Genomic DNA, 9,181 nt, shown 5'->3' on the forward strand with positions numbered 1-9,181 from the left:
GAACAAAATTTTAAAGTACTTCTCACTAATCCATGTTTTTTTTTTTCAGCTAAGAAAAACAAGTTGTGTTCAGCATGTTGTTTTTCATGACGACCATCCATCTACTTCATTCCATTAGGGAAAGAAGCAGGGTAAATCCTGGACAGGTTCCCAGTCTGGTGCAGGGCTGAGAAAGACAGACAAACCTTCATTCTTACATTCACACCTACAGCCAGTTCAGAATCACCAGTTATCCTTACCTACCTCCGTTTTTCGACTGTGGGAAGAAAGTTAAACACCCAAAAAGGAATCAGACTGGATTTAAAGCCAGGACCTTCTTTCTTTTTCTTGCTTCTCTGCAAATACTGAAGCATCCAGCAGGGGGTACTGTGCTCACTGACTAATTTCCTATCCTGGAAAAAAGAAAAAGCTTTCAGGCATCAAGGGGAGGAAAGAGGAGCTTTGCAGAGAGCTGCTGTCCTTGGTACTGAAACCAAACAGCAGCCCACCCTAACCACAGCTGCTGTTATATTAAGTTATAGATGTATCACTTTATAAAGTGACCAATAGGTTATTTATGTTTTATCTATCAATACATAATATGAAATCCTTTTGCTAGTCCATTTTGTTAGCATAGATCTTGAAAAGACGGAGAGCATTTCTATTACAACAAGCAGAATAGCCATGAAAGTTTACTTTATTAGATAATCTATATCTATATGATACTTTGTATTGTATTGTCATGATCTCATTTTGATTTCTTTGCTATGATAAAAGCACAACAGATTTTAGTTTACAAACAAGAGAAAACCTTTATGTTTCAAATACAAATTTTATGAACAGAGTTGCCAGAAAAAATATTACATTTACATTTTTTAAAAAATAGATCTTTAAATAGTCTCTCCAACAATAGCTTAATATACATATGTGACAAATCTTTGAGCAGTCATACAAAAGAATGCCTTCAATTTTCCAGATCGACTGCAATGTTTGAGTCTTCACATAGCAACTCAACTGGGAGGGGCATGCGGGAAATATGAACTATATATTACATATCTATTCATCTCCAATAAGCCATTTATCAAAAAAGATTAGACCTGCTTGGCATACTGCTAAGTGTAAAAAGACGGAAGACAAAAAAGACCATGCAAAGTTTCAAATAAACACCTATTAAACGCTTAAGAATAAAAATAAGTACTGTTTTTAATATGATGCCTAGCTAGCTACTTAATACAGTAGTTGAATACAGCCTGAGTGTACTGATCTGAAAACTGGAAACCTGAAACAATGAAAAACAAATAAAACAGTTTTAAATTAAAAACACCTGATAATCAACAAGGAGATGTTTAAATGAGCCACATAAATTTGTTTAACACAATCAAGTCGTGTAAAAACGGATGGCAGAGACAGGGCGGCCACTATAGCACCTTTAATCAATCCTGCATCAGCAAGTGACAAATGTTGTGAAGTAGAATTATGCAGTATGTGTACAAAGTGTAACACAAGTACTGTGTATTCATACTCTTTCTCTGCCATCCAGTTGTTACAACAAAGCCCTTTTTCAGATGTCAAAAAACAATGCAACACCAGTACATTTAATCTCATCATGTACAAAGTAATGAACTTAATAAACTGTCTAGTTAAATATTTTTCTGTAAATTATTTGCTAATATATAATATAGACTCTAAAAGGAAGAGTAAAGAATCAGTGAATTTACTGCAGTGATGAATCTAACAGTAAACTAAGTAAAGTCCATGACTTAACTATATAAATACCTATGTACATTTAAAGTTTCACATCTCACCTTGTTCAGTCACTAATTTCTCCTCTTTTTTTCTTTGTGTGTTCATCTTAAGCCTGAGACACTAAAGAGGTTTCACAAAATTGTATCAATAAGCTCAAATATTGTCAGATTGGAGTAAATACAGTACAAAGGAAGGATAAAACCCGACAGTCTCACTTCTCAGCAATTTTTTTTGAGTATAATCTTTGTTTTTGATCTGTGGTAAACAGAATTCAATTTTTTTTTCATGTCTATTAAATTTTTTGGAAATGAATAAAACTGGAAATACTATTTTTCCATATTTCTGTTACTAGAATAATGTGTCCTGTCTCATTTTCTCTCTTTATCTCGTTTGCATGAACAACAAAAGAACTTGTTGAAGTACAGCAAATACAGGCAAGTGGAGTTACTACAAAACATATTTACATTATAAAATGAACTGCCTTTGGTGGTCCCTCAGTTGATTTCTTGTGAAAAGAAAGGTTGTTGTGCTTTGCGTTCTAGTGCTCCATACTAGTGTTAACTGAAAGAAGACATCATGGTGAAACATGTCTCTGCGCCTCTTATCTATGTCATTGTTCAACAGACCAGGGGTGGAAGTGTGTAGTATCCAGCAGCATTTTCCCTAGCCAACGTAGAAGCCAAGGGTACCAGTGCAGCCCATCATTCTGTGCTTCTGATGGCCCAATCAGGCTGTAGAAGAGTCGTAGCGGGGCCAGGGCCCAGTGGGATAAATGGTGACTGTCCACAGCAGCATAACAAGATGCCAATACACCATTTACCACTATAGACCCATGCTGGGTGAGTGGGGCATACAAGCCAATGCTCCTCTGCTCGCTCACAAAGGTCACAACTGAAAGTTTTGGCTGTGACTTCACTTCCCCTGCCGATGTAAACACACACTGTCCTGGCTGGACCTCGCTGGTAAAAACCGTCCTCTGACCTACTCCCCATCTAGGCCTGCCTTCCCACGTGGAACCCGATAAGGGCTCTTCCTCTGGCTGATTCAGCCCAGCAGTGCAGTCTGTGACAAAGATCAGGTGAGCAGCTGTGAGAGTAATATTGAATCCTGCATCAGTCCCAATAACATAAAAGATCTTTGTGGCATTGGGCTGGCGGTCCAGAAAGGATAGGACTGGGCTGTAGAGAAAAGGACCATGGCTGTCTGCTGTTGAGGAAGCCAAGACCCGATCACCAGGGAGGAGGTCACGCATCTGTTTAGCAGCACCACCTTCAACAACAACCTGAGCGTCACCAGGGAAACAACCACCGGTTTTGGCTGCCACAGAGTGTTCTGTTGAATTGAAGAACAAAAGACATGATGATGTTATTTGTAATTATTTAGTGCTAATGCAAGAATGAGACAAAGCATAAAGAGAGAGAAATGTTGGAGGTCCTCTCAGGAGAGGAGAACAGGCACCGCGGCATTTGGTCTCCAACAGGAATTTCACATTTTTCTGGGTCACTGAGTATAAACCAGGTAAGACTTTGACTCTTGAAGAACTTTATCTCAGTGGATTAGTGGTGGATTGTTAACACATGTATACATTATGACTCAAAGCCAAGGTTCAAACTGCTTTCTTGTCTATCTGATTCTTGCCCTCTTCTTGTGCTTAGAAACTATGCACACACAGAAACCCACTTCAGAAAAATAAGGTTTTTATTTGCTTTTAAACAAACCAATTAAGAGCTGATCGCTGGATTTTTAAACTATTACTTGCCCTTTCATTGTGTGAGGCAATCTTTAAATATGGTTATGTGTCATTGTAACCGTTTTATAATGCTTACAATAAATTTATATGATTTGAAATACATGAAATAGTTCCCAAAACATTTTTTTAAGGCAAATCAATTTCTTGAGGTAATGGGAATCTTACAAAAAAAGACAACAAGCAAAATATCAGCCTTCATATTTTTCATGTATTGCCCTCTGTTACAGAAACAGTGTTCAGTGCCATGGTATGTACATGTACATGTACTGTATTTCTATCTTTCTGAAGCAGATTTTTCATGTTAACGGTTAGCAGAGTAATAACAGAGAAACATCCTTTCTTTTACTATTTTATTTTGCTATTGCCAAAGTGCCCGTGTTGCAGAGTATATCTGAGCTATTTGGCCCTTTAAGATGCAGCGAGATTAGGTGGCAAAAAGGGGTAGTCGGTAAGAGCTAATGGATAACCAGCTGATTGTATCACCACAGTCAGAGCACGGCCTGGGGTCAGAGAGCCAGGAAAGTACACAGACTCTGGTTCTAGATATTGTTTGGATTACAGCAGAGTTTGTGTTTTAAACTGGGTCACATGCCCCAGTCTCAGTGGTTCTATACACACTGAGACATCACAATGGGCTTGAATCTTAGCAAAGAATCCTGCTATTACTAAGCCTATATGGTACTACCATCTTAAATGAACTGGGAGAACAATAGAATAGAATAGAATAGAATAGAATAGAATAGAATAGAATAGAATAATAGAATAGAATAGAATAATTAAGGCAAAATAATTGTGAAACAGAAATGAATCAGTATAAATGTGCGTGGGTGTTTGTGTGAGAGGGCTGTCTTAAGGCAGCCAAATATTTGTCCAAGGTGTGTGTCGGTAAGCCTGAAGGCTGCAGAGAGCAGGGGGTGATAAGACTCAGATAAGCGATCTCAGAGAAACCTGCTGAAGGAAAAGCAATAGCGAACAAAGAGAGAGTTAATCATCTCACAGGCTACTAACCTCAGCAGACTGCTAGAATGCAGTTTGGCATCAAATAACTGGTGGTACCAGACATGGGTAAATGGATTTCTTAAGTGTCTTAAAAGTTAGAATAGCTGGAGGTGGAATGCTCTCAGCTATTGTTTGCATGAAGAAAGTATCTGATAAAGTATGTGTACTGAAATATTATGGATCTACTACAAAAATGCAGATTGAATATACAGTCAAGATACAGAAAATACTATTATGTCAAGCAATTTAAGTATTTTAATTTAACCACCATATATCTTTCATGGTGTTTGACCACAAATGTGGTCCTACATATGGACTATTAGCTGCCATTAGTCCTGCACTGAATGCAGAAAAGCCTGCTTACATTTGTTTCCATTCATTTCATCCACACGTTGTACAGCTAAATATCCTAAAACCTTGATAACTAACGATTTATATAATGACTATACAACATCTATTAAGACCAACATGTGAGGCTGAATTGGGCAAAGAGCACAGGTGCACAACCTGCTTTGATTGGCTCCCAGTAGACCATACACTTAAGCACACACCCAGAGTGTTAATATAGGCAATGAATGGGAAACTAAACCATTAGTGGCTCACAGTCAAATGGTCTAGCATCAGCCTCATTAGCAGTAATAACAGCTGAACACAAAAGCAAAAACACACAAAGAGGCACTTTGATAATGCATACATACTGTGCACTGTTCTAATTTCCATCTCTTACCTGACTTGACGCTACAGTGAATGTGGGCTTTGGACTCATAATAGACCCAGTCAAATCCAGCTTCTACAGCCAAGCGAGCCAACATAGCATACTTATTCCTGTCCCTGTCAGGAGGACAAAAATTTATAGTTAATTTCCAGCATGGATCCATCTGAATTAAAATTCTTCACAAAAAGACCATTTCTACTTTGACATTTATGTAGACAAGTTGTAAGGAAGGAATTTTTTCCCACATTCAGACTGAAATATGTGAACTTGCTATCAGCTAAAAAATGCGGTGTATTTGTTTACCAATTGCTTGACTCATCACATTGCAGATAAGGTAACTGACAGTTTAACTTGTTGAGTGTCACAGTTCACGCACTACAAGCAGTTTAAATGTTCTCTGGCCAACGTCCGGCCTGTTCACAGCACTTAACTTATTCTAGCCTACCTGTCTGATGTGGTGATGTCGACAGCACGCCCCTCATAATGCAATGAGTCCTCTGAATGATGACCATCCTCATCCCAGCCCTCCGTCACTCTCAACTTCACACCTGGCCACATGTTCATCACAGAGATGGCCAGAGAATTTAGCTTGTCTTTACACCGCTAAGAGAGGAACAAACAAGAACAAAAGGAAAGCAGACTGTTAGAAATATAAAGAAATCTTCTAGTCCCCGTATCACTTAAACTTGAGAAGAAATGTATATGAAAAATTAATTGCAATGAGATGTCTCTGAAGAATGATTATGAAGTGGCAATCAACAAATGACAAGAAAAAACATTTTACAGTGTGGACAGTGTGTTTCTGATAAGGTTGTTAATCAGGGGCATTATGTGGTGACAATAGATGGATCATGGATGACAACAGCAGGGCCCAGTAAGATAACTAGCAGGAAACAATGAGTGACTAAAATGATAATAATAATAATCAAAATAAATACAGGATACCTCAGATTGTAAAAAAAACACACACAAAAGAATCTGCAAATAGTCAGTGTATATTAAAATTGTGCCAGGTGGGGTTTTTTCAGATTGTTAGAAGCATTATTAATGTGGTTTATGTTAGTCCATTGATCAATGAATGAACGTAGGATTAAATGAATTAGTCAATCTGTTTAAAGGTTCACATTTAAAAAAGAGCTTAAAACAACAGGGTGTTTTTTTTTTTACACTTCATATGAAAGGTGTGTGCTTGTTGGCCAAATGAACACTGTGATATGAAAACAGCACTGAGATTAATATTTGATGGGAAAAGATACCCCGGGACCCAAAGGCGGTGACTTTACGCACACTAAAGCTTATGTCTAGGCATGAAAACCGTACAGATTGGCGACGACCGAGACTCACTTGGTGCGTGAGTAAAAGAAACACTAAAAGTCTATAACAGTTCAGTATGTCAGGCAGCAAAACACAGAGGACCAGGAGTCAATGAAATCAATCACTGTAGTTCAAACATCTGACTGACCAGAGATATTGAGCAGACAGCTGGATGCAACAGTTACTAATCTAGTCACTAAACTCCTTGTGGTATGCTTGCTACAATCAACTTTCAACCGATTCTTTCTTTATAAAAACAAAGAAAAGAAAGAGAAAGAAAAAAAGCTTTTCCCCCTTTTGCAATACCAGGTAGGCTATATTTAGGAACGCTGGCCTGTGTCGCATCTTTGCGAACGTATACGTAGGCTACTCATTCATCCCCCTTCTCACCTGGGTCATTAGCCTGTCGGCGCCCGTGTCCTCCTCATCTTTAAAGATTATGTCTGTATTGTAGTTTGGCGTCAGCTCTTTAAAGCGCTCGGAGTTGCGTGTTATCTTGCCCTCGGGACGCCCGCTGGCTCCTAGGGTCTTCTCGGCGACGTTTGGGCTGAACTGCTTGTAGGCAAGCGGGATGAGCTTTTTCGGGAGCCGCCTTTTGCCGTACCCCCTCCCCGGCCCGCAGCCCTCCGAGGCAGGTGCGAGGAGGAGGAGGACCAAGGCACACAGAGAGGCGGTGAGAAGGAGGAAGGAGATCCGCATCGCCCCGGGGGGAGGGATGACTCTCCCGGGGGAGAGAGATGTCTTCAGTACCACCGCGGTTTGGCTACCGACTCCATCGTCCGTGACAGTTGCAAATCCACGTCCGAAAAACTCGGATAAAAGAAGCTCAGCACCTCGGCTGCACGGGGCACCATTTGGATACCAAAAAGTTTCTAGCTTTTCCAGAACATCGACCCTGTATTGAGAAACTTCGCTCGCACCGCCTTACAGAATCAACAGTAAGTGTGCAGGCTGTAAAGTCCGTGCATTTTAAACAAACAGGTTCAAAGTCGATTTGGTGGGTGAGAGAGTTAAAGAGAGAGAGCGGTTACTGATATCCAAGTTGCAGTGTTGTGGTTTCTCTCCCCCTCTTTCTTTTCCTCTGGGAAACTGTCATAACATCAGCCACTTTTGCCTGCTCTTTGGTTGGTGCCCTCTCTGGATTGAAGGCTTTTCCTCTCCATATGCGGCCGGCGTGCAACAAGCTGCAGCTTTCCAGTTGAATTGAAGGGATTTGAGTGATCCAAAACGATCTGTTGCCACTTCAGACCGCACCCTGCCAGTCCTGCCCTCCTCTCTCTCCTTTGCTCCCTCTGTTCCTATACTCTGCCACCCACCCCGCCCCTCTTGGGCACAGGGCGCACTGGAGAGTCCTGTCCACACTCTGCTGGCAGACAGGCAAGCAGCAAACACAAGTTTGCCCTTTATTGCTGCCACTTCACATTTCCAGTTGTTGTCTATGTCTTTCTGTGCCCTTGACAGCTCTGTACTCTGACAGCCCTGCTTTTTGTTTTACATTGTAAACAACAATCACAATCAATTAAAGCAATCAATTTCCTGGAGTAGACTGACACAATTTTTTCCCGGCTGCATAAAGATCAAGGGTCATTAGTTGGCTTGATGTTGGATGACTGACTGCGTAATAGGGTAATTACCAGTGGTGAGACATACTAATTGCCTGGATGTTTGGCAGGTGGATTGCTTGGCAGAAAAACTGATTTGCTGACTGACTGACAGATTGTTGAACGGCTAGTTGACTGACTGAGTTACAGCAGGGACAATTAGTCTTAAATGAGTGCTCTAATAAATAACCAATAGTACTAACTTTATGCCAGTTTTCTAAAATGAACATCTTTAATTTAAAAGCTTTTGGCTACTTGGTTCTCTTGCTGCCTATAGGTGAAGCACACATCCACATCCACACACAAACACACACACAAGCAAACCCAACCCCTCCAAATTAGCTCTTCAAATATTTGCCAGCAGAAAATCAGTGGTCTCACCACTGTTTCTCAGTGCTGGCTCCTTGGAATGAATTGAACTGTACAAGGCTGAGGCTTTCCACAGTTTACGTTTTATTATTTGTGTCTGTAAACACCGTAAAGTATTTTTTGCTGCAACACTGCTTTTCATGTGTCTTGATGGGACACTGAAAGGCAAATAGAGAGATTCACACAGAGTAAACAGCCATCTATTTTTGTTTTCGCCTTTAAGCTGAAACAGAGCACATACTGACACTTGTGTAAATTCATTAAATTTTTCCTGGTATGGAGCATGCAGACTAGTTCAAATAAATCAAAATTTGTCAGATAGAGGTGTCAGTGTTTTGCCAAATTTGGTTCTAGCTTTGCAAAGTGAAATAGCTCCCATAATGTAGTTTAATCTCATCGGGAACTTTTGCCATTCCATGAATAAAAAGCTTTTTCGAGGCATGGTCAGTGATATTTCAAAGATATCACTGTTAAGACTTTCTTTTAATGTCTGTTCCTCAGATCGTAGCAGTGTTAACAAATAAAAGAAAGGTTTCACTATTTGGGCAGTATACTTATTTACTTCCTCACAGCTAAGAAGATCAGTATGGATGGTGTCTGTAATATTATGATTGAATTAATATAAATGTGCAGTTCTTATATCTGCAGTTCATCCTCTGGATTACCTATCCTATTAACAAAACATGAAGATGGCTTTCTAAGTGTTTG

General features: G+C 39.9%; 1 protein-coding gene across 1 annotated transcript; it reads right to left on the reverse strand.

Annotated features, from left to right (window-relative positions):
- Positions 1-669: 669 nt before the first annotated feature.
- LOC116312914 (indian hedgehog B protein-like) lies at positions 670-7,880 on the reverse strand. The gene is made up of 4 exons (XM_031730443.2): positions 6,894-7,880; positions 5,635-5,792; positions 5,202-5,305; positions 670-3,057 (listed from the first exon to the last, which is right to left on the reverse strand). Exons 1-4 carry the CDS (start codon positions 7,200-7,202, stop codon positions 2,336-2,338), a joined length of 1,293 nt encoding a protein of 430 aa, XP_031586303.2. The 5' UTR covers positions 7,203-7,880; the 3' UTR covers positions 670-2,335.
- Positions 7,881-9,181: the final 1,301 nt, after the last annotated feature.

The sequence above is a fragment of the Oreochromis aureus genome, linkage group 16 (assembly GCF_013358895.1).
Source record: "Oreochromis aureus strain Israel breed Guangdong linkage group 16, ZZ_aureus, whole genome shotgun sequence".
Classification (NCBI taxonomy): domain Eukaryota; kingdom Metazoa; phylum Chordata; class Actinopteri; order Cichliformes; family Cichlidae; genus Oreochromis; species Oreochromis aureus.

Excerpts from the sequence above, each read along its gene's own strand:
- LOC116312914 (XM_031730443.2), bottom strand. The coding sequence starts at position 7,202 with ATGCGGATCTCCTTCCTCCTTCTCACCGCCTCTCTGTGTGCCTTGGTC. Across the intron at positions 5,793-6,893 it reads CCGACAGGCTAATGACCCAG|CGGTGTAAAGACAAGCTAAA; the intron begins GTGAGAAGGGGG and ends TTCCTCTCTTAG. Across the intron at positions 3,058-5,201 it reads TCACTGTAGCGTCAAGTCAG|AACACTCTGTGGCAGCCAAA; the intron begins GTAAGAGATGGA and ends TCAATTCAACAG.